This window comes from Euprymna scolopes, chromosome 21 (genome assembly GCF_053919585.1).
Source record: "Euprymna scolopes isolate OS-2025 chromosome 21, ASM5391958v1, whole genome shotgun sequence".
NCBI classification, from domain to species: domain Eukaryota; kingdom Metazoa; phylum Mollusca; class Cephalopoda; order Sepiida; family Sepiolidae; genus Euprymna; species Euprymna scolopes.
Genome location: NC_136502.1, coordinates 25,147,220 through 25,174,281, shown reverse-complemented (window position 1 = coordinate 25,174,281; position 27,062 = coordinate 25,147,220). Strand labels below are relative to the sequence as shown.

At 29.4% G+C, this 27,062-nt stretch overlaps 2 protein-coding genes across 2 annotated transcripts in view; both read right to left on the bottom strand.

The window, feature by feature from the left end:
* LOC145242744 (protocadherin-16-like) overlaps positions 1 to 27,062 on the bottom strand; it is a 73,726-nt gene that overhangs the window by 9,012 nt on the left and 37,652 nt on the right. The window contains exons 9-12 of the mRNA XM_080105886.1: positions 26,176 to 26,338; positions 25,040 to 25,267; positions 7,740 to 10,081; positions 3,915 to 4,059 (exon numbers count right to left, since the gene is read on the bottom strand). Of these exons, the coding sequence (XP_079962012.1) occupies positions 3,915 to 4,059; positions 7,740 to 10,081; positions 25,040 to 25,267; positions 26,176 to 26,338 (2,878 nt within the window). The remainder of the gene's footprint in view (positions 1 to 3,914; positions 4,060 to 7,739; positions 10,082 to 25,039; positions 25,268 to 26,175; positions 26,339 to 27,062) is intronic.
* LOC145242953 (protocadherin beta-13-like) lies at positions 9,498 to 23,932 on the bottom strand. Its single transcript, XM_080106064.1, has 4 exons — positions 23,872 to 23,932; positions 18,008 to 20,445; positions 17,547 to 17,694; positions 9,498 to 10,203 (listed from the first exon to the last, which is right to left on the bottom strand). The coding sequence occupies exons 2-4, from the start codon at positions 20,441 to 20,443 to the stop codon at positions 10,142 to 10,144; spliced, it is 2,646 nt and encodes an 881-aa protein (XP_079962190.1). The 5' UTR covers positions 20,444 to 20,445; positions 23,872 to 23,932; the 3' UTR covers positions 9,498 to 10,141.

Genomic DNA, 27,062 nt, shown 5'->3' with positions numbered 1-27,062 from the left:
ATTAAAGTTAGGGCAAAATGAAAGAAAATAAACTTACATTTGAAATAAAATCCAATTAACCCCGGGTTTAAATAAAAGTTATATCCAGAGAAAGAAGAAAGCTTCAGCTTTAGCAGCCATATTGTGATAACATCCTTATGTTTCCTTTGTACAGTTGATGTGAGCAGTAAACTAGCAGTCCTACTTTGTGTGTTGTGCGTTTAATGGCTGCCTTACTAAAAACTCACTTCCTCATGACAATATATTTTAGTCTAGAATAAATTGAAACCTTTTTCAAAACTGTAATATAATTTTAATATTTACTTAACTAATTACACAAAATGAATATTTTTGAATATTTGCAACATTTAAGTTAATTAGATGAAAATAAAAGCATCTTTTATGTAGAAAATTAAGTGAGCGTTTTGTTTTCATCCATTATAATTACTTCTTTCTACTTCTCTAACATAATCCAAACTAAATAGTTCAAAATATTTAATGTATTACATTAAATATTAATATGGTAATGATTTTATTTAAAAAAATCTTTATGGATAAACATATTTTATTTTTATAGTGTTAAAATAAATATTTTAAATTTATTTAAAAAAAGAATCACTAAAATCATAATTTGAAAAGCATCACATAGATTATTGTTTATATAGTACAATTTTGTTTACCTGTTCATTATATTTAATATAATCAAATAAAATTAGAAATTAACAACATCTTTGTCTTTTTATATTACTACTCAATCATTAATTACAGATATTAATAATTCAATTGAAAAAGAATAGTAATGTTTTATGATATAATAATAATATTATAAAATATTGCAAATATTAATTTATAATTAATAAACTAATTATATTCAAATTTTTTATCTAGATTTTAGATATCTTTTTGCATTAAATCTATTTTTAAGCTAAAACTAATTTGTTAATTATTAATTATGATGTAATAATCAATGACATTTTTTAGTATTGACATTTTGGTGGAAATAATTTTTGCTTTCATTTACGAAAGAAAACTTGCTTTTATATTTTAATCACATTTTAGTTTTAGTTATGTAAAATTAAAAATTATAATAAAACAATAGATATAATGTCTAATTTTAAAAATATATTTAGAAATCAGTTTCAGTTTGGTACAGGAGGAAGTGGTCTATTGATAGATAACTGACTACCACTCGTAGGTACATTGACCGTTTGTGCATGTCTGTTAGAGAGACTACTTGTGTCTGCGCCAGAATAAGATTTGTCACTTGTTTGAGGACTGTTTTCATTCATATAAGGTGTATAAAAGCCTCTTGCCACTATTGTGGTATCGCTTGGGTAACTGGCAGTCTGACCTAAAGGTCTTATATTTGTGTTTTGCAGTCCATCACTTTGTGAAGGAGGAGGGTTACAATACTGGGAAGAATAAAGAGCTGAAAAACAAAATGTATAATAGAATACAGAAAATTTTCAAATAAAGTAAAGCAAAATACATTTGGGTTTCTGTAAATGAAAGTAATATTTTGTAAAGTTCAATTTCTTTATGACTTTGTTTACAACATGAGAAAAACAGGTGTAATCTATTCAGAACCTAATTTAAATTGTAGATGTAAAATACTCAGATTAAAATAAATACCTAAAAAATCAAAATTTAAGCACATGTAAATAATAAATACATGAATACTGCTTGGCCATTGTACAAATAATAAATGCGCTTATAGTATAAGAAACAATTTATTTTTTTAATTCATACCAAAACTGAATTATGAATCTTGCCAATAAAATTGTTACAATATTTATTCCCTTTAGTTATTTCCTTAACCATTTCAAGACATCTTTAATGTATATTCGTATTTGAGTATGTTAAATATTTTTAGCAGTTGTATGGTTTAAATACAGAGATATGACTTGCTAGATATGACCAATCATTAGGTATAAGTGACATGTAGCCCAATATACAAATGATTGACTAGCTTGTTTAGGTGACAAGAAATATTTAAAGTTGGATTTTATTTTTTTATGTATGTTAGTGATGATAACTAAACTATGATTGTGCTCCTTATATTGTTAATATTAGAGATATCAATAATTGTAGGGGACTAGGATATATAAATCCCAATCCTGTTACAAAAGAATAATGAAACGAATGGAATTGAAGGAAACAAAAACTCAATTGATGGATAAGATAAACGTGTCGTTTATTTACTGTTGGAAGAATGAATGTTTTAGATATAACATGTGTTCATGTCCGCGCGGGTGTAACCATTGTTCGTTGCGGGACTGGTGTTGTAGAAAGAAAAGGAAATGTGTGTTCATCTCAAGTTCGGGTCACTATCGTTTGTTCGTGTGTGGGAAGAGAAGTGAGTAATGTAATAGAACGAGAAATGGCAGTCCATCGTGTAGACAAAGAAAAGGATAGAGGGTTGACGTCAGTTAGCAGTCAGCTACGCGAAGGTGTTCTCAGGGACCAGTAGTAGATAGAGAAAGAGTGAGAAGTGTACGTACTGTCTGTTAGCTTTATGTCCCACATAGTAGCAAGTGGTGTGAGGGATGCGCGTGCGCACGCATGCTGAAACGGCGGCGGCTAGTGCGCCGACTAACCATCTCGGAAGGCAGGTTTGAAAAGAAAGAAGCCGGTTGTTGCTCTTTCTTTTATAGGTGTTTCCGGTGGTCTTTTGTGCATGTGTGGATTTCCATTGAAAGGAAGTGACGTCGTCCTTGTGTGCGTACGTGTGCGCGTGTGTGAATACATGTGTGTACGTTAGCGTGTGTGTATATACACGTGAATGTGAGTGTGTGAACGTGAATATATGTACGTGTGTGGCCATGGGCGCGTATGTTTGTGTGCGCGTATGTATGCGACAAGTAATATAGCTTGAAATGTGAACGTGTTTTTGTGCAAGACTAGGAAAGGCTCGCGCATAATTCATATGAAAAATATAGTTATGTTATTTTTTATATTACAGCTATTTTAAAATATTACAAATATTAATTTATATCTGTGTAGTCTGAACAGATACTTATTAGCAGATAATTCAGCCAGCAGCAACTATTCAATTCATGGAAATCCATTAGTGTAAATTAAAGAAAATTTCTTTTGGACTGAAATTGTGGCTATTGTCCTTCTTAATGAATGTACTAAGTATGCAAGGAGGAAAAGATCACTGCCATCTCTAGTCAATAAATAACATTTCCTTCAAAATCTAATATTTGATGATGGTTGTTCAGTTCACCATTTCATATGCTACATAAAATTACTTCCTTCTTAATTTCTGTAGCAATTATTTTATTTTCTTACTCACACACTTATCTTAAACCATTATTATGTACTTTGTAAAACATATGAAAAATATTTTTTAACAATGAAATATGAACATTTATACATTCAAAGCTTATGATATGAATCAAGTATAATATAAAGATTGAGGCAACATTGGTGATACTCCCAACTACTTGCACACATGTGTAGCTTTACTTAGAGTTCATAGTTTGAATTTTGGCGTATGAGATAAATTCAATTTTCTTTAGAAAATAAACAACACTTTCTTATTTTTTTCATTGATTTAGTTAACTGTCAATATATGGATATCCTTCTAAACTTTCAATAAAATAATCCTTACAATTATGGTTTGATAATATTTCATTTGATATGCATGGATATCATATAGAAGTATGAATATTTGTAGTATATTTTTAAACAAATACATATATTTTGTTGAGTAAGCTAGAAATCATATATCTATTAGATCTGTTGATCATTCTTTTGAAAATTCTAAATGAGCAATAGATCTAATAGACCCTGAATATAATCTAACAATTTATATATATATATATATATATATGTAGAGAGAGAGAGAGAGAGAGAGAGAGAGAGAGAGAGAGAGAGAGATTATCTATAATTATTTTACAAAGAAAAACAAAGAATTTTGTTCTTCTCACCTGAAGCATTTCCTTCTTGCCATGTTGGTCTATCATCATTAAGAGAAGATTTCAGAGAATTTCTTCTGGAATAATTCTGTGTCATATCTGCCTTTTTTTTGTTTCGATTACCACCAGATGGTAATGCTACATCTTGAACATACATCTAATAGAAGAAAAACAAAGTAACAGTAAGACGCATTAGCAAACAAATATGTTTTCATGAATTTTGTGTTTATGTAAATTTTAAAAAGGAACATTGAATTATATATATATATATATATATATATATTTTTTTTTTCAGTGTAAGCCAGCTATTTCAATATATTAGCTTTAAGGCATAAAGATACATAAATCATAAAACTAATTATTACTTATGATACATTAAACCTAAAAAAATAAAAAATAAATAAAGAAATTTTATTAATATTTATAAAAGACCTGTATTTGTTACTCCGTATAATATATTAACTATCTATCCATTATATAAAACTTAACCCTTATAAAATGTATATTAACAACTTTTCTAAATTAGATATAAAAAAATGTAGTTTTATTTTATTTTTGTTTGAATTTTAACTATTTTAGAACAATAAAATTATCACCCTAGTAAAGATGACATGATTCCATTTCTGTTTGATGAAAACTGATTTCTTTTTTTTGTTCCAGACCATCTACTAGTGGCCAGTTGTGTACAAATCCCAAGAGCGATAGAAACCTTCTATCATATCAGAAAGTGATACAATTTTCAATGAGCAAGATCAGAGATGTGCCGCTGTACAACTCATGCTCTCTACCAATCCAAGTTATGACAACAGGACCATTGCCAGCACTCTCAAAATTCAAATCTGGATGATTCAACGTTTGAGGGCACAGCTCAACGCATCAGACAACCCACGATTATGATCTTTGGTGTGGTTTTAAGTCAACTTGAAAGTAAACACCAAAGTGTACCTCGATGTGGTGAAAAGTGTGGTGATCCCCTACTGCAATCAGGTGGCCACTGGCAGACTCTGAATGTGGCAGCAGGACTCAGTGCCAAATCACGTCCAAATAAACCCAGGCTTGGCTTCAGAAGGAGTGCTAGGACTTTGTACCCTTCTCTCACTGCCCCTGCTTCTCCCCCGACCTGAACCTGCTGGACTACTTCGTTTGGTTATATGTCGAGAACAACACCAACATGACCTCCCACAACACCAAAACCAGCCTGATCGCCGCCATTCTTCAAGTATTCGCTGAGCTCCTACTGGCGCTTGTGGAAAAGCATGTTCCCAGTTCTAGACCTGTAGGTTTATTGTCGCCTAGCAATGTCTTTTTAGACTGAAACAGTAGTTTTATTGTAGCAACTTATGGTAATTTTGTTTACCTAAATTGAATAAAGTAATATCCTGCTCTTTTTATTGAGCACTATCAACAACCTCATTGAAATTCAATGGTTTTTACTTTTAGATGTTTTTAACCTGGAATGATATATATATATATTCAACAAGGATTGGGCTACTATGAGAATTTATAATAAGTTGCCAATCTATGTGTAATGTGATCTTTGAACTGCTGGTATTGCACACTATAAGACTAAGCACACTGTATATGTCCACCAATTTGATATAATATAGAATTTAAATTCTCTTCTTTCCACTGTTAACTGAGTGGTCTAGGGTTTAAATACCAGGCTTCATAGTCAAAGGTGAATTTGTAACTGTTTGAACCCTTCAACCGGCAAAAATTATCATATTCTACACTGAAAATTGCATAAGCATGAACCATAAGTGTGTGTAGTTCAAAAAATTATTATTTAAATAAAAAAAATATCTAGTATATTACTCAACAAATCACAGGCTTTATCTATAGATTGTTTCACTAATAACAAATTCATATAATTTTGTAAAGTATTAATCTTTAAATGGTATGTGTTAAAAATTGAATCCAATCAGATTATTAATTTACAACCTATAGTTGTTTAAATGAAATTACTGTTGTAAATTTTCCAAAAAATGGAAAAGTCTAAATTTTGTGTGTTTTTCATGGAAAAAAATAAAAGCAAAAACTTTATAAGTTTAATTTGCACTCTGCTCAGTTGAAAACAAAAGCTAAGAAATGGCATGCTGACTTTAAACACATGATACTGAATGTTCAGGACACTCAAATTCGGCAGTTGTTTCAGAAAACATAAAAATTTTTCACAAACTTGAGATAGCAGAGGATTTGACGATATCAGAAGTCAGCATATTCATCATTTTGCATGAACATTTCTTTTTGAAAAATCTGTTTGAAGGGTGCCAAATCAAAAACAACAATGTGTTAATGATTTAAAGCATTGTTTGCAACTGTTTCAAATTAACAAAAAGGAGATTTTGTGTCAATATGTAACAATGGATGAAACATGGATCAAGCACTTCACTGTGGAGTAAAATCAGCAGTTAGTTAAGTGGACAGTCACAGGTAAAAGCTGTGCAAAACAGCCAAAAATACAAGCATCAGTAAGTAAGGTTTTGATTTTTGTAGTTTGGGATGTGTAAGGTGTTTTGTTCACTGATTGCATCAAGAAAGGAAGAACCATTAATATAAAATGTTATACATCATTAAAGTGTGCTTGTTTACCAAGACAATGCATAATTACAATAACAGCAAAACTACAGGAATTGCACTTAAAATTGTTTCAACACCCATCCTATTCTACAGATATGCCCCCCCCCAGCAACTACTGGCTGTTTGTAAACTTCAAAAATTGCTCCAGGGAAAAAGATTTGAGTCCAATGAAGTGATATTGGAAACTATGGCATATTTTGAGGTCAACGATAAATTGTTTTATAAAAAAAAGCATCAAATTATTAGAATGGAGTTAGAATCAGTGTATCAACCCAGAAGGAAGCTATTTTTATGAATAAAGTTGAATATTGCCTCAGAGTTTATTGTGTTATTTGTTAGTGTCAGAATATTGAATGATTTGATTATATATGATATTGTAAACTGAAAAGTAGATTTTGTGATTTAACATATCAATTGAAAAAATATTTATACATACAATTAAAAAAATCTACTAACATAACCACAATAATGAAACAAATAATGAAAAAACAAAAAAAATGCATATTAATTTTACCTGAACATTCATGATAAGAGAGAAATTATTAAGCTGATGAAATAGAGTTATATATGAGTTTTGATTAAAGGTATGAGACAATAAAAATGTTTTGGCTGCGTAAAAAAATGATTAAAAAATAGTTGGAGGACAAACAATAAATAAATTTTTTAGATGGCTGGCTGTATTCTGATCACATGATTTTCCTAAGTTGAAAATGTAGTTTTCTTCTTATTATCATTATCAATTTTAGGGCCCAAGATAGCCCTATATGGTGAACTCTCTATTGGCCACCGTGACAGAGGGGCACCAAAGAAGTGATATAAAGACTCTCTGAAGAAGTCCCTCCATGCCTACCACACTGATCACCACCAGTGGGCTACTCTTGCTGCTGACCGTGACACCTAGTGACAAACTGTTCACCAAGCTGTCACCTCTTTTGAGGTCTCCCACACAGTGAATCTGCGGGAGAAATGCTGCAGAAGGTAGATCCAGGAAGCCTCAGCAGCCGTACCTGACATGACTTTTGACTGTAGCCGCTGCAGCCAAACCGGGTTGGCTCGCATCGGGCTCGTCAGTCACAAGTTTGCCTGCAGTCAACGTAGAATAGCACCCTTCAGAGGATCTTCGTTCGCAAAGTCAAACCAAGATTATTAATTTGAAAATCAAAACAAATATATAGATAATCACAAATCATTGAACATTTACTTATCTAAAAAAAACATTTACCGAAGAAGAACAATTATAAAAAAATATATAGATACCTGAGATACTGAATCTCCAACAGGCTGCTGCCTTGGTGCTTGAGATGACAGCATTAATTGAGCACTTGAGTAAGGATGGGTTTGCATTCTGGGTGTTGGTGGTTGACTGCTTCTTCTCATATCAACTGCATCACTTGTAGGAAGAGCAACATTAGACCAAGGATTTGCTGGGTAAGGAGGACTTATCAAATGTCTCTGACCACTACTCACATATCCGCCTTCTGCTACTGGAACACTTCGAGGATTGCAACAGCGAAGGATACACACTGAGATTGAAGCTGTAATGATCACAGCTATTGTCACTGCTACAGACACAATGATAATTGCTGAAGTCAGGTGGATCTTGTTATCTTTTTTGATGTTAACAGCATTTAGCATTTCTGATGTCTTGTTGCTTACGGTCAGTGTCAAATATACAGTAGTTCTGGCTGATAGAACTGGGCTACCACTGTCCTTCACTAGAAACTCCAGCTCATATGAGCCAGCATCTTGTTGGCTTAGGACATGAGTTGAACATAACAAACCAGTGTACTGGTTGATGCTGAATATCTGTTTGCTATTGCCTCTGATAATTTCATATTTTAGAAATGCATTCTCTTGACTGTCACTGTCTGATGCCTTTATCTGGCTGATGTTCTTTGTATGATGTGGGTAATATGTTACATCCACATTATAAGGATTAACACTGGGAAATGTGAAATATGGAGCATTATCATTTTCATCTCTCACTTTAACAATCACATTCACTGTGTTATTCAATGATGGACTTCCTTTGTCTTTTACAAACACTTCAAAATTATAAGTATCTTGAAACTCATGGTCTAAAGACATAATTGAAGAGATTAATCCATTTTCAGTGATTCGAAATGGTACAAATTGTTTATTGGTGCTCACTAAAGAAAAAGACAGTTTACCTCCAAGTCCCAAGTCTGGATCTGTGGCATTGATTGTGCCAATAGGAATTTTCGATCTCTGGTTTTCATCAATGAAGAATTTAAATAATTGTTTAGAAAATTGTGGCTGTTCATCATTCACATCCATCACTTGGACTGAAAATCTGCTTTCACTTTCAAGAGGAGGATTTCCTTTATCCTCACAACTGATCCTAATGTCATGGTGATCTTCACTCTCTCTGTCCACTGGTTTCTTTACAATTACTTGATATTTCTTTGTATCCAGACTTTGGAGTTGAAACTTATTGTGATCAAGAGTACAAGTAACATCTCCATTTTGTCCAAGATCTGGATCTGTAACTTTCACATATGCAATAAAACTTCCAACCTTAATATCTTCTGAAATTTTCATAAATTTGTCACCAGATGTTGAGGCAAAATTGATATTTATAGTTGGCGCATTGTTCTGTTCATTGATCACATTTACTTGAACCATGGCCAGAGAACTTAATGGAGGATTGCCTCCATCAGAAGCTTTTACATAAAGTTTATACTTTAGTTTTTGCCCAGTTGTAAATTTCTTCACTAGAAAAATTTCTCCAGTGTCTGAGTTTAAATTAAAATGTGTTTTAGAAATGTCTGGTGTTTTTGAACTGAAATAATATAATATCTGACCATTTTTGCCAAAATCTAAATCTTTTGCAGACAAAGTAGTAATAGGCAAAGCAGCATCAGGTTTGTTTTTGATTGAAACATTATAAACGTTTTGAGAAAATACTGGAAAATTATCATTCACATCTGATACAGAAATGTGAATATTCAGGGTACTTTCTTTTTGGGGAGATCCCCCATCTTTTGCAATTACTTGGATTTCATATAAACTTGTCACTTCTCTATCAAGCTGCTTCTCTAAGTTTATGGCTAGCTGAGATGTTCCATCAACACTTTTAGAAACAAATAATGTAAACGGTTCATTTTTTTTCTTTTTCAGTTCATAAGTAATCTGAGAATTCATAACTCCAATATCTCTGTCTAATGCACTAGGGATTATAACTTTTGTTTTCATAACATCTCCTTCTGAGAATTTTACATTTATTTTCTTATCTGGAAACTCAGGTTGATGGTCATTTACATCTTTGATGATAACTTTGATTTCAATTAATTTCATAAAAGTTGTTGCTTTCTTGACAGCAACATCAACCATTTGAAAACATTCTACATTATAAATACAAAGTGATTCAGCATCCAATGTTTGAGCAGTGTACAGTTTTCCTGTATTCTTCGAAACATGGAATAACTGAGTATTGCCTGCAATACTTTCTTGCAATAAACTGAATGAAATCAATTTATTGTCTTTAGAATCAATATTTTCCATGATATTTGAATCAACCGCAATATTTCCTAAATATGTATTTGGACTTTTTCCTTCTTCAATGATGTAGGTAAGGTCTGTACATAAACAACCTTGTAAAGCAGACAGAAGAATACAAGTTATGTGTAGCATCATCATTACTGTAATAAATCTTTATCACTTCGTTGTAGATGTGTTTCTGCTGAATTATTCACCGTTTCTGAAATAAAAAGTCGTTGTATAAATTTGGAACCAATTTTCCAAAAAATTTCTATTCTCTTGCAAAGCAATAAAATATCACATAATACAATATATACTTCTAAACTCAAAAATCGATTTATAATCTATACTCATATGAGTGACATGTCTTTTAAGATATTGAACTTACATTTAATTGGCATGATATCCTATTCACATAGATTATCATAAAATGTTTGTAGTTATTTATTTCTTATAAAGGGGCCCTGAAGAAACATGAAACCACCTGATGAAATAATTTGATTTTAATGAAATTTAAAACATAGATAAATTATGTTTCTGAATTTTTAAGATAAGGATTGTAATTCATATTTGGATTATTCAAAGAACTGTTCTCACCTTGAGTGTTATTTTCACATTTCGATCGATGTAACCTCCAACCATCTTCAGGTGTATCTTGTTAAACTTGAGACTCTGCACCGAATTTCAAACAGAACCTTTTATTTAATCTATGGAGGTACCATGCTCACGATTGCAAGGACTTGTAATATAACAGATAAAGTATTGGTAAAATTCAGTTGTAATTTACACTCTTCTGAAAGTTGATGGTTCAATCATCAGTGCAGGCGACACTCAAAATACAATTTTGAATTACTTCAGACTTCTACACAGTCATGGCTGACAAAATGAAAGCATGCTACCCCGTGGATTAAATAAAACCTTCTGTTCGAAATCCATGCAGATTCCCGAGTTCGATAAGATATACCTCCAACAGTTGTCTGAATAATGCAAATAATATGAATAGCTAAATTACAATAATTTAAAAAATTCTCAAAATCTCAATGTAATTTTATTCATTAAATAGGATGTAATTCTACACGATCAACACGTTTCTAAACCAATGAGTGAACATGGCAATCATCAACTTTACTGATTTTTGTACTTATTCGAATGATATTTAACCATAATGAAAAGACATAAAATTATACAAATTTCAAAAAGAGATATTTCAATTAATGTAACCCTACCCACCAAGGAAACTTAACTTTACAAAATCAAATTATTCTAAGCCCATAAATTCACTTGTGTAATTTATATTTTCATACACTTTTACTTGAAAATACTTTGACTTTAAAAATACTTTTGATTTTAAAAATATTTGAGGGTGGGGTGGGGGTGCTCTCTTATTCCAAATTTGTATCTGTTTAGTGATAGTATTATCAGAAAAATAACAAGAGAATTAAAAACTATTAAGTTGAGAAGAAGGTTCTGGTGAAAATTTTTCATTTTGATTTCAAATGATATATTTTCTAACAAGTATTTTTTTATATAATACCTTTATATATCATTTTAAAGAGTGTTTTTGCACTCTATCTAATCATTTAAATTACAATTGTTTCAAAACAATTATGTTTCCTTTTTAGAACATTGAATATAAGGTAGAAAAAAAAAGAAAATTCGCACAGTTTTCTTATTTCAATTGAAGCTACTGAAACAGCTCACAATATCAACGGAGCGTTTGGCCCAGAAACCACTTCTAAATGCACAGCACAATTGGGGTTTAAAAAATTTTGTAGCAGCGACGATGAGCACAGTGGTCAGATGTTGGATGTTTACAACGATAAATTAAGAGCCTTAGTCGAAGCCAATCCACACACAACTGTTTGAGAACTTGCTTCTGAATTAGGCATCACGTATACAACGATTTCCAACCACTTGAGAGAGATTAAAAAACAATAAGCTTGTTAAATGGGTGCCTCACAAATTGAATGACAACCAAAAGCACAACTATTATGAAGCATCTTGCCTTTCTTTATGCAACAAGAATGGCCCATTTCTCAGCTAAGTTATGACTTGCAATGAAAAGTGGGTTCTTAATGACAACCGGCGAAACCCAGTTCACTAGTTAGATGCTGACAAAGCTCCATGACACTTCCCAAAGCCAGAGTTGCACCAAAAGAAGGCCATGCTGACTGTTTGGTTGTCTGCAACCGGTCTCATCCATTACAGTTTTCTAAATGTAGGCAAAACCATTATGGCAGGGAAGTACTGTCAACAAATGGATGAAATGCATCAGAAACTTCAACAACAACAACACCCAACATTCGTCAATAGAAAAGGCCCAATTCTCCTCCATGACAATGCCTGACCGCACCTTGCTAAACCGACCCTGCAGAAGTTTAACAAATTAGGCTACAAAACTCTGCCTCATCTGCCACACTCTACAGACCTTTCACTTTCCGTTACCACCTTTTCAAACATCTCAACAACTTTCTGCATGAGAAATGCTTCAAAACCTAAGCAATATCAAAAACGCCCTCAGTGACTTCATCACTACCAGAGTGCAAGATTTTTACATAGCTGGCATAAATACACTTGTTTTGCATTGGCAAAAGTGTGTTGATTCTGATGGTACTTATTTTGATCAATAAATTTTTGGGGGGCCAAGATATATATTTATTTGAATTTAAAAGTAAAAAAAACTAAGAACTTTCCTGCCAACCTGTTAAAAGTAATTAGACTAAATATATTAAAAAAAATTTAAACTTGGTAAACAATCTCAAAATTTATACATTAATTTAGCATATGAAGGGTTTTATGATTTAAATAAATTTATTTTCAATTAATAACGAATATGTAAATTTTTTAATATTTCTAAAAATTAGATATATTCCTAGTATATATAGAAAGATAAATAGATAGTGATTATATTTTCAACTGCATAATAAATAAAAACTTTCAAAAGACATATTTCACTTAATTATTTAATTTTTTGCCAACAAATTAAATTTTCATTTCGCGTTGTTTATGACTATTTTTTTATTAGAATACAGTAAATAAAACCCTAATGGCCGTACATTTATGCATTGTTTTCTTGAGAAATGTTTTCTGTTGGAAATAACTGTTTTGATTCATTTTATATAGAATCTCAGAAATGTGCATGAATATCAAACATTTTTAAATGATCTAAGAAGATCTTATAAGATAAAGTTTATATTGTATTAAGGTAAAATAAATTAAATATACTTATGTTTAAATAATGTTAGTAGAATTTAAAGTAAATGTAACATTGTTCAGTTTATTGTTTGATTATAAAAGCAATAGCTTTTTTTTATTCACAAACTATATTATTATTAATTGTACTGAGAACTAATCCCTTGCATAAAAATCTGAGAAAATATAAAATATAATCTAATTAGTATCATTTTAAAAGATTTTTCAATGTAAATTTGTTCAATTTTACGGATTAATTAAATTTTGTGTTTTCATTCTAATTAAAATAAAAGAAACCAAAACACATAAGAACATAATAATTTTCAAATGTAAAAATACCCCCTTTTTATTATTTATCATTTCTTATATTACAATAATACGTTATAAATAAATGTATTAAACAGACAGGAAATATATTTCAATTATTTAAAGCTCTAAAAAATTATATACTTAACAATGAAACATGTATACTGTAATGCATTAATATAACAAGCAAAATTTAGTAGCATTAAAATGATGAATAAAGTAAATGAAACAAAGGCAGTGTTTTTTAACGATTACTCTGCTAAACAATGTCAGTAATGTATTAAGTATAAACAGAATATTTTTAATTGCTTTAAACAGCTTAAAAATTAGTAACAATTGAAGTTAGGGCAAAATGAAAGAAAATAAACTTACATTTGTAATAAAATCCAAATAACTCAGGATTTAAATGAAAGATGTATCCACAGAAAGAAGAAAGCTCCAGCTTTAGCAGCCATATTGCGACACCATCCTTGTTTCCTTTGTACAGTTCATGTGAGCAATAAACTAGCAGTCCTACTTTGTGTGCTGTGCGTTCAATGGCTGCCTTACTAAAGACTCACTTCCCCAGAACATTTTTTAGAGTTTAGCAATAAACAAAATAAAATCAAAATCTTCGTTAAAACTATATTTTAATTATATTTTAAAATTTACTTCATTAATTACATAAAAATTAATGTTTTTAAATTTATTCAACATTTAAGATGATTACATAAAAAAATAAAAACATCTAATATATATAGAATTCAGTAAGGGCTTTTTTCTTCTGTTATTATCACTTCCTTCCATTTCTCTAACATAACCCGAGCTAAATAACTTAAAATATTTAAGGCATTTAATTAAAATATTAATATATTAATATTTAAAATTTTCTCAAGCTTTTATAAACATTTTCCAGTTTAATATACTAGATCATATACTTAACAGATTATATTAAAAACATTAAAAATTATACACACATTTTTGTCAATATAGAACAAGCATATTTATCTCCTCATTTTATAAAGATAATTACAATTAGCAGCCAGCATCATTAATAATCAAACTACAAAAATGTTACTTTTATATTGCAATTATTACAAATATTAATAATTGATAATTTATAAATAACTTAAATTCTAATATTTATATTATAAAACCTATTTTTAAACTAAAACTAATTTTCATATTGTCATTAATATATAAAAGAAATCATTGTTATTTTTTGTATAAATTGTCCATGTGGAAATTGTATTTATGTTAATTATATATTTTAAAACATTGTTTTATATTTAATCAAATTCAAATTTTAATAAACTCGTTATGTAAAAATTTGAAGTGATATTAAAACACCATATATATATATATATATATATATATATATATATATATATATATATATATATATAATGTCTAATTAAAATAATATTTTGGGATCAGTTTTAGTTTGGTACAGGAGGAAGTGGTCTATTGATAGATGTCTGACTACCACTCGTAGGTACATTGACCGTTTGTGCATGTCTGTTAGAGAGACTGCTTGTGTCTGCACCAGAATAAGATTTGTCATTTGTTTGAGGACTGTTCTCATTCATATAAGGTGTATAAAAGCCTCTTGCAACTATTGTGGTATCGCTTGGGTAACTGGCAGTCTGACCTAAAGGTCTTATATTTGTGTTTTGCAGTCCATCACTTTGTGAAGGAGGAGGGTTACAATACTGGGAAGAATAAAGAGCTGAAAAACAAAATGCATAATAGAATACAGAAAATTTTCAAATAAAGTAAAGCAATGTACAGTTGGGTTTCTGTTAATAAAAATAGCCAAATTGTTTGTCACATGAAAAAAAAAACATGTAAAAAGAGATATGAATTTATATTAAGAACAATGGCCTCCACATTTTGACCAAGTTTCAGAAAAATCTAATGGATGGATCAAAAGTTATGGGGCAAAGTATCATTTTTTGCCATTTTGGGGCATTTTTGATCTCTTTTGAGCCCCTGGGGACGCAACGAGAATTTTCGCAAAAAAAAAAGTTTTTTTTTTACTGTGCACATCTATTTAATAAAATACAATTTGTAGCAAAATTTCAGGAAAAATTAAAGGACGGTTATCTGGCAATCGTCCAGACTAACGGACGCGCAGATGCACAGACGCCACTGAAAACATAGGTCCCTCTCTGATACACCGGGGGACCAAAAAATACCTTAATATGAAATGCGTTTGCATTATGTTTTTTTTTAAATAAAAGATACAATTTCTGAAACCAAAAATGTATTTGATTTTTGAGTCTCCAGAATTTCTTCTCACACTTTGTTCTTTCAACCAAAAACTTAAAATGTGAACTCATCTGTTTCCAAAATATTTTGCTAAATTATTTATATTTTACATAGAAATGTTATATGTTTACCCCTTGACCCCCGCCCTACTAATCTTTTTTAGGATTACCAAACTGTTCAACTAAATTAAATATTAACTTGCCAACGATTAATGTCGTAACATGGTTTACTTTTTACAAGAAACATCCATTTTACCCAAAGTATAGCTGCTTCTAGTTAGTAAAAATATTTTTGAAGATTTTTTAAAATTTATACTTGAATTTTTTAAAGTAATTTGTACAAAATTATAAAATCAAAGCAGCTAAGCATTAAGCAGTAAATATTCAAAACATAGTATACTGAAAGATTGAAGATTTTGAGACACAGGGTCCAATATTTGTTAAGGCAGCTATAAAATAGTGCAAATGTTGACAGAAAAAGAGAGCTGGAACACAAACACTGACAACTTGTGCTCGAGATATGCATTTAGCTATTGAGAGCAAAAGACATAGAAAAAAAAACTGGTCTAGTATTGACCTTCATTGAACAATTATTTGAAATTTATTGAACCTAATTCTTCTTGACAGCAACTATCAAAACGTTATATGGATCAATAGGAGTGTATACAAATCCAGACACTTCTTTTATATGTGCAGTATATATATATATATATATATATATATATATATATATATATATATATATATATATATATATATATATATATATAAAGTTAGAAAAGCATTTCATCCAATGCATGAAAATTGTTAAACAAAATGTTTTTACAATAGGCTTTAAAAATAAAGGTACAAGATTCAATTTGAAATTTATTTATCTTCAAAGTGCATATTTATAAATTTTACAAAGTAAGGTATAAAAATTTAATTTAAATTGAATCAAAAAATTACCTTGGATTTATTTTATGTAATGTACATTCTGTTGCAGTTAAAAAAAATCATTGAAAATTTTATATCTATATCATTAATTGCTAGATGAAAGATAATGTTTTTAAATTGCAACAAAATGTACATTACATAAAATAAATCCAAGGTAATTTTTTGATTCAATTTAAATTAAATTTGTATACCTTACTTTGTAAAATTTATAAAAGTGCACTTTGAAGATAAATAAATTTCAAATTGAATCTTGTACCTTTATTTTTAAAGCCTATAGTAAAAACATTTTGTTTAACAATTTTCATGTATTGGATGAAATGCTTTTCTAACTTGTATCTTATCTTTTTAAGATTATATTTTAAAACTCTCCTTCTCTCTATTTCAGTTTGTATTTCTCCTCATACCACAACTCATTTTTGCAACCCCCTCTTTGTATTATTACAGGTCTGAATATTCTCTCTGTTTCAGTTTATATTTCTCCTCACACCACAACTCATTTTTTGCAACCCCCTCTTTGTAATACAGGTCTGAATAATGAGAAAATCTGAATTTCTTTTAACAAAAACTTTAAAATAACTTTTTTAGATTAAATTTTTAAAAACTTCTCCTTTTTTCAGAATAGAAATCTTTAAAATTTAATAAGGAACATATTTCATATAGGTTTCATTAACAAATATTCAGAACATAACGAGAAAAATAGAGATGAAAATTTCAAAAGGGCTGTATAACTGGTTACGGTCAATAGTAGTCCTCACCAGCAAAAGTCTTTGTTATTGTTATTTTATTATTATTTAAAACATTTTGTGTCCTGCTCTTTCACGCTAGGACTAATATATAAGGTAATTGTTTTCATGTAAGAAACAAAGGATTTATGTCTTACCACCTGAAGCATTTCCTTGCTGCCATGTCTGTCTATCATCACTGAGAGAAGATTTCAGAGAATTTCTTCTGGAATAATTTTGCATCATATCTGCCTTTTTCTTGTTTCGATTACTACCAGATGGTAATGCGACATCTTGAACATACATCTAATTGAAAGAAAAACAAATTGACAGACATTGGAAACAAAAATGTTTTCATAAATTTTATATGACTGTAATAAATTAACTTAAGCAATAAACATCTGAATATATTGCATCTACCCAGATGGACAGACTAATACATAAGGTGACAATATTGTCATAGTGAAATATTAAACATCATCTAAAAAAATTCCAGAATAAATGATTGATTTGAAAATTAGTATAAAAATCAATAATTAAATATTCCTGTACATTTACTTTGAAACAAACATGTTCACATACGAAAGAAAAAATTACAAAAACAATAAAATATAGATACCTGAGATACTGAATCTCCAACAGGCTGCTGCCTTGGTGTTTGAGACGACAGCATTTGTTGAGCACTTGAGTAAGGATGGGTTTGCATTCTGGGTGTTGGTGGTTGACTGCTTCTTCTCATATCAACTGCATCACTTGTAGGAAGAGCAACATTAGACCAAGGATTTGCTGGGTAAGGAGGACTTATCAAATGCCTCTGACCACTACTCACATATCCGCCTTCTGCTACTGGAACACTTCGAGGATTGCAACAGCGAAGGATACACACTGAGATTGAAGCTGTAATGATCACAGCTATTGTCACTGCTACAGACACAATGATAATTGCTGAAGTCAGGTGGATCTTGTTATCTTTTTTGATGTTAACAGCATTTAACATTTCTGATGTCTTGTTGCTTACGGTCAGTGTCAAATATACAGTAGTTCTGGCTGATAGAACTGGGCTACCACTGTCCTTCACTAGAAACTCCAGCTCATAGGAGCCAGCATCTTGTTGGCTTAGGACATGAGTTGAACATAACAAACCAGTGTACTGGTTGATGCTGAATATCTGTTTGCTATTGCCTCTGATTATTTCATATTTTAGAAATGCATTCTCTTGACTGTCACTGTCTGATGCCTTTATCTGGCTGATGTTCTTTGTATGATGCGGGTAATATGTTACATCCATATTATAAGGATTAACACTGGGAAATGTGAAATATGGAGCATTATCATTTTCATCTCTCACCTTAACAATCACATTCACTGTGTTATTCAATGATGGACTTCCTTTGTCTTTTACAAACACTTCAAAATTATAAGTATCTTGAAACTCATGGTCTAAAGACATAATTGAAGAGATTAATCCATTTTCAGTGATTCGAAATGGTACAAATTGTTTATTGGTGCTCACTAAAGAAAAAGACAGTTTACCTCCAAGTCCCAAGTCTGGATCTGTGGCATTGATTGTACCAATAGGAATTTTTGATCTCTGGTTTTCATCAATGAAGAATTTAAATAATTGTTTAGAAAATTGTGGCTGTTCATCATTCACATCCATCACTTTGACTGAAAATCTGCTTTCACTTTCAAGAGGAGGATTTCCTTTATCCTCACAACTGATCCTAATGTCATGGTGATCTTCACTCTCTCTGTCCACTGGTTTCTTTACAATTACTTGATATTTCTTTGTATCCAGACTTTGTAATTGAAACTTATTGTGATCAAGAGTACAAGTAACCTTTCCATTTTGATCAGCATCCTCATCAGTAACCTTTACATAGGCAATAAAACTTCCAACCTTAATATCTTCTGAAATTTCAACTGTATTTTCTTTTGATGCAGATCCAAAATTTACATCAATTACTGGAGCATTGTTCTGTTCATTGATCACATTTACTTGAACCATGGCCAGAGAGCTTAATGGAGGATTGCCTCCATCAGAAGCTTTTACATAAAGTTTATATTTCAGTTTTTGCCCAGTTGTAAATTTTTTCATTAGAAAAATTTCTCCAGTTTCTGAATTTAAATCAAAATGAGTTTTAGCAATGTCTGATGTTTTGGAACTGAAATAATATAATATCTGACCATTTTTGCCAAAATCTAAATCTTTTGCAGATAAAGTAGTAATAGGCAAAGCAGCATCAGGTTTGTTTTTGATTGAAACATTATAAACGTTTTGAGAAAATACTGGAAAATTATCATTCACATCTGATACAGAAATGTGAATATTCAGGGTACTTTCTTTTTGGGGAGATCCCCCATCTTTTGCAATTACTTGGATTTCATATAAACTTGTCACTTCTCTGTCAAGTTTCTTTTCTAAGTTTAAGGCTAACTGAGATGTTCCATCAACACTTTTAGAAACAAATAATGTAAACGGTTCATTTTTTTTCTTTTTCAGTTCATAAGTAATCTGAGAATTCATAACTCCAATATCTCTGTCTAATGCACTAGGGATTATAACTTTTGTTTCTGTAACATCTCCTTCTGAGAATTTTACATTTATTTGCTTATCTGGAAACTCAGGTTGATGGTCATTTACATCTTTGATAATAACTTTGATTTCAATTAATTTCATGAAAGTTGTTGCTTTCTTGACAGCAACATCAACCATTTGAAAACATTCTACATTATAAGTACAAAGTGATTCAGCATCCAATGTTTGTGCAGTATATAATTTTCCTGTATTCTTTGAGACACGGAATAATTTCGAATTTCCATTGGTACCTTTACGTAATTGACTGAATGTGATTTGTTTTTGTTCATTGAGTGTTACATCATCCATTAGATGAGTATCTGCCACAATGTCACCCAAATAAGTATTTGGACTTTTTCCTTCTTCCACATAGTATGTGAGGTCAACGCACATACAAATAGGCAAAACTGTCAGAAGCAGATATAATTGTATCAGCATGATCTCTCGATTAAGAAAATAATGTAATATTTTGCACATATCTGAAATGCAAAAACAAAAATCGTTAAATCTTTAAACTGTTTTTTCTTTAAATATCATTATTGTATGCCTAGCTACAATTTCTTTTGCTACAATGTGGAACATAGATAAATTCAAATAAAAGAGTTAGTAGTAATATATTGTGCTTTCAGAATAATATAATAGTATTTCTAATTAAAAATTGTTTCTTTTTTTAATTTATACAATACAAAATATGAAGTAGTTTGAAAGGAATTTCTTACATATTCTTGATATTTGTATTCACTTTATGAAATGAATTCATTATTTGTCTTTTAAATAAAGCATTAGGGAATCAATTAGAGTTATCCCCCTTGCATTATTAAATCTATACTCACACTCTATGCACTCAAGCACAACATATTTCACAAGAATTATTGTCCTTACTTAACAAACGAGAGACGGTTACCAGATTAAAATGCATACATTTAAAAATATTACATTTTCTATTTGTACTTCTTAATAATGCGATTTAACAATGTGGTTGCATAACATGGAACAAAATATAAATTGATCAGTGGGTAGTAAAAAGATAATTGTACAAACAAAAATATGAAGGTAGAACTGATGCAGAAAAAAAATTACAGTAAATTTTTATATGACACTGTAGTAAACAAGTAGTATATTACCAAACCTTCACAGGGTCCCATCACTCTGAGGTAAAAATAATTTGTGTTACAAGTTAACATTTAAGCAGAAATAAAGGACAGTTTCGAACGTTTTTGTTTTTGATTTTTTAACGACAAATTTTAAAATATTCTCTTCAGTTTACTATCAATTAAGCACTAAGTTTTAGGTTATAAATGTAATGGGGGTAGTTTATGATGCAAAATTATATCTTTGGAGTTGATATTTTTCAGAGAACTTGCTCCTCAGATAAAACTTTAGTTATTAAATTTTAAAAAAATATTTCAAATTTTAAGATCATAAAAACATTTTTAAAACCTTATCCATTCAGTTTTAGAGGGATCTTAGTTTTCTATTCAAGTTCAACATTGATTTTCATTGCTTAAAATTTTGTAAACAGAATTAGTTTAGTTAAACTGAATAAAAATAGTGAAGTGACGATTTACTGTTCACCTCACTGAACATTGAATAAGTAATTTTTAAATGTTATTTTTTTTAGGATATAAACATTTGGTGATAATTAGATAATTTAAATACATTTTCTTCTTTTTAAAATTAAATAAGCATTTTAGAGTAACGGCCACTGTCATTTAATCCGCCCAAATTTATATAGGCTTTGTGCAATTTTGATATTTCATAAAGTCAAATAATATATGATATTTCATAAAGTCAAATAAACTTTGTAATCAATTATATATCTATTATTATTCTTATCATATATTATTTACTCAAATGTGAGAATTTATACATATAAAATAATTTTAGATTTTGTTTAAGCATATAATTGAGAGTTATTAAAAACAAAACAAAATAGTTTTAATGATTCATGTCAAAATAATATAATTAAAGTAATGTATAAAAATATTGAGTTTAAAATCACCAAAATTATTAATTTTGATTACTTTGATGCATTTAGTTCTATTTTCAACAATCGACTTAAAATCTTATAGAAATCATAGATAACACTTATTTGGAAATGCTCTGTTAGATTTAACAGTAAAAGAGACCTCAGGATCAATAATACAATGAAGCATGTTTATCATTCAACTGGAAATCATATCGCTGGGATGGGATAGCGTTTATATTTACATTCTGTATATGATTTTTGACTTGGTTATTGTCATATCCACAAATGAGTATGGTAAAAGATACATTAAGAGTACAACAGCATAATAAAAATAAGGATAACAATCCAAAAAGTGTAAATAATGTAAAGATAGATTTGAATATAAATATTTACATTTAAAAATACATATGTAAAGGTTTCTATTATAAACTAAATAAAAATATATCATTGTAAAAACAAAAATAATACTCTATTTAAAAATAAAACATATCTTTAATATAAAACATTGAATAATTTTTCAATTTTCTTATGTTGTTCTATCTGGGGACGATGCATCCTACCAGATGACAGGCATTCAACCGAGATATTTTTTAAAGATTCTAGCCGCCCCTTTAAGTGCAATTGTTTGTATCTTTCTTACACTTGATTTACTGGGTACATTTGCCAGGTGGTTTTTGAAATTTTTTATGAGTCCTATATGACTCTTATAATTACTAGAATGATGGAAATCTTCCTAATATTTCAGTTTCTTTTCATGTCATACATATGGTCTTGGAATTTTAAAAATCTTTTCCTTCGCATCTCTGTTTATTTTTTAGATTCAAATTATTTTGAAAACATATTCCGAATACACAGTAAACCCAATGTTATTCAAGTTATTTACAGCTGTTTCCAAACAATGTTTATTTTTAGTTAAATAAAATAGCACAAAAATAACTTTTCAACGTCGTTCTTCATCAGAACAGGATTTAAGAACAGTCACGTTAATACTCAGGAAAAATAGATAATGTCCAAGAAAAAGCATTTCAAAACAAAAACAAAACCTTTAAATATGTATGCGTGTATGTGCATATATATATATATATATATATATATATATATATATATATATATATATAAACAATTTTGAATTCTATTTTCAAAATGATTATGTTAAATGATAAAATGTATTAAAAATATTATTTCTATATATGAACCAAAAAATACTTCCTTCTTATTTTCTGATATAACATTTTATAGATATATGGGTGAATGTTTAAAAAATAATATATATATAAAATATGTTGAACAAATAAAATAAATTCCTCTTGTTAAAAATTTCAGAAAAACAATAGTTATAAAGCTGATCATTTTTGAACTAAGGTATTTTCATATTTCAGTAATTAAGAATTTTTATTAAAGTGGTATAAATAATCTACTTTGGTAATCTATGTAAGAATAAAAAATATCCATTCGTAAATTTCTAATACATGAAAGGTATAATTCACAGTTAACAATGCACTTCATGGAAATTAAACATAAGTCACAAAAACATTTTGAATATGTGATACAACGTTTTATCATTGAAAAAAAGGCATTTTAAAACTTTCAGCATAAAACAAAGGTAAAAATAATGATAAAGCAATAATGTTAATGTTTTAAATGAATATCTTAGCGATATGAAATTATTTATAGAGGAATTAACTTCTGTTTAAATTATTTACAATCTGGAACATTTCATAATTGAGTACACAAACAAATTAAAATGGCATGGAATCTGGAAAAAATTTTTTTAAACTAAACAACGTAATTTTGTCAAACAAATGCTTCTTTACAACATTTTACTTTAAATCAATAATGACATTTATTGAAGAAAAAAAATTTAAATATTCTTCGATTTTGATAAATTTTTCACAAATTAACTTTATAGATATAGAAAAATTTCAAATAATCTTACCTTTATGATGAAATCTGAAGACCAGTAAACAGCGAACTCAAAAAGAAGTAAATTCAAAGAGAAGGAGGGAGGAAGAGAGAAATAGAGACAGACAGACAGAAAGGGAGAGATACTGCTGCAGCTGCTACTATATAATATCCCAGAGTGTTTCTTTGTTTAGTTCACATGAGAGGGAAGCAAGTCCTACTTCATTTGTTGTATGTGTAATGGCCGCTGCTCTGTCAAAAATGGCTTCAAAATGTGTAAAGTGTAAATACTGAGATTTTAATACTAAACTCTTTTAATGTCACTTTTTATTGCTAAATTCATACAATAATTACAAATATATTTCACAACATTTAATAATTATAAATAGTTTGAAAGGCAAGCAAGTGTTGTTATTTAAAATGGTCGGTTTTCATCCATTTATTCACACTATAAATATAATTAAAAAGAAAAAATGGTTTCGATCTAATCTAATATTTATGCTTACTGATTATGTTTGTATCATTAAATAAAAGTAGAATTTATTGATGATATTATCCAAAAATAAATAGTTACTTTAATAAATTATGAAAAAATGTGTAGATACGAACCAGGCAAATGTAAAATATCAAACGATAATGTAAAATTAATAATTATCAAGTTTTATTCCCCAAAATTGTATTTGGCAATTCATTTGGTGTACATATATATTTTTTTAAATACAGAAACAAATACAATTTGTATAACATAAAATACCACTTAGAAAAACAGACAAAATTATATGTGAATATAAATACATGGTTTGGAGTCTTTGGAAAACAACATATAAACAAATTTACTTACATTTACTTTTTACATCATATCCAGAAATAAATGATGAGAATAAATTTATCCACAAACTAAAAGTCTTCATTTTAATCAATTAAAATGTCTAAATCAGTCATATATTAATTTTCTTAGAATTTTAAATACATTTTATTATTTTTTTTTAAATAAAAATTGTTGAATATTTTCAAAGATGACATTTAAAATATTTTTAACAAATTTTTGGAATGATAAAAATTTTCTGATGTCATCTAAACATTTAAAAGAACATTTTTCTGTTTCACATTTTGTTATAAATTGAGTTACCTTATAAGTATTGTTTATATGAATGACATTTAAGTGGGCACAGGTGGCAGAGGTCTGTTGATGGAGGACTGACTACCACTTGTAGGTACATTCCTTGATTGTAATTGTCTATTAGAAGCACTATTACTATTAGCATCTGTATGGGGACTGTTTTCATTCATGTAGGGTGTATAAAAGCCTCTAGCTACAATTGTGGTATCACTAGGGTAACTGACAGTCTGTTCCAAAGGCTTCATCTCCCTGGTTTGCTGTTGTTCACTTTGGGATGGAGAGGAATTGCAATATTGTGATCGGTAAATATCTGTAAAATATAAATTTAATTTCGATTATTGATTTATTATTGTCTACATCATGTACAGTAAAACATTTTTTAATACAAAAAAAGGCATTAATCTCAAAGGAATTTGTTTTCATTGTATATTATCATAAAGACACAGCATTATCTAAGATTAAATGAGGAATCCTTCATCCTTTTGTAACCAGCCCATAACACCATAATATCTTGTTCATTCTTATTTTTTACATTTTAAAACATCCGATTTTAGTGACCGAGGCAAATGATATATTCAGCATTGATTATCTATAAAGTACAGTGATATTAATTGAAATAAATTGATATGCTATTTGGAGCACACTTGGAATTTACACAGAATCAAAAATGATTGTTGTGCACTCCTCTTCAAATCCATAAACTCCTTATTAACATTTCAATTCTTATTTTTTTAACTTATATAATTTTCATGCTATAAAGAAAATAATTAAAAATGTCATATTTTCTTTTTTATGGCTATCAAACACAAAACCCACAAGAATAATGTTTATCCCTTTTAATCAAAATATAATATACTTATCCAAATAGCCTAGATAATGTAATTTCAAAATATACATATGGTTATTGAAGGGGAGTGTATCTTCAGAAGCTTTAAAATATGCTGGTACATACACAAAAAAAACAAAAAACAACAACAACAACAGAAGAGCTACAATTTTTTATATACAGATTTGGTATTGATCCTAATAAATTATCTGTATTAATATATTTTTACAATATAAATTCGTTTATTCAAAATTCATGTCATTAAAAATGAGAACAAATTTAACATAAAAAATATACAAAATTTTAAAAAATAAAAATGAAACTAATTGTCTAATCTATACAATGAATATGCAATACTAATTGTACCTTTTTGTTTTTCTTTTCTTACTTGCCTGATATATCTTCTGTTGGTCTTGTTTCTACATCACTCCAACCTTGTCCATTATCATTGACAGAAGATTTTGTAGAACTTCTATTGGAATAGTCTTGTGTTCTCTCCATTCTTTTCTTATTTCTGTTACTACCAGGAGGCAAAGCTATGTCTTGAATGTACATCTGATAGAAGAAAATGGAGGAAGATATCTGATTCATAAAATTATGAAAGAGTAATTTTAATGATATTCAAATACAATGGGAAAACTCATCGTAATCAAAATTGCAGAGAAATTAAGTGTAATTTCTATACCAATAAAACTGATCATGTTGTTTGTTATCTTGCTTGCTTGTCACCGTGCACGATTTTAACCTGTTTTAAATGGTTAGAGGAAAAGTGAATGATGTAAATAATGTGCATATGATAAGTAGTAGGAGGAGGTAAATAATGTAAATAATTAAAAGAGAAATAGGAGAGGGGTGAAAAAAAAAGGAAAGAGAAAGAAGGGAGGTTAAAGAAAAGGGTCGAGTAGATGAGAGAGGGTTTATTATGTCATCCTAAGAGAGTTTCATAAATACTTATGTATGTTTGTTTGAAAGCAGGAACAGTCATAAATTTTGACTGTTGCTCATCTATAAAGTACAGTTTGTGGATGCATTTGCTGTTTTTTTTATTAGTAGCAACCGTAACTTGAAATTTCCAAATATATCTGAAAACATTCTTAAATATTAAAAGGCAAATACTAATCCATTCCATAATGGGTGGTATAGTAGAATACTAATTCTACAGAATGTAGTTATCTCAGAATATTAAATTTGCTTTCTTTCTAAATACACTCTAACATTTTTTTTCACACCTGCATGCACGCACACATACACATACATACCCACACAAACTCACACACAC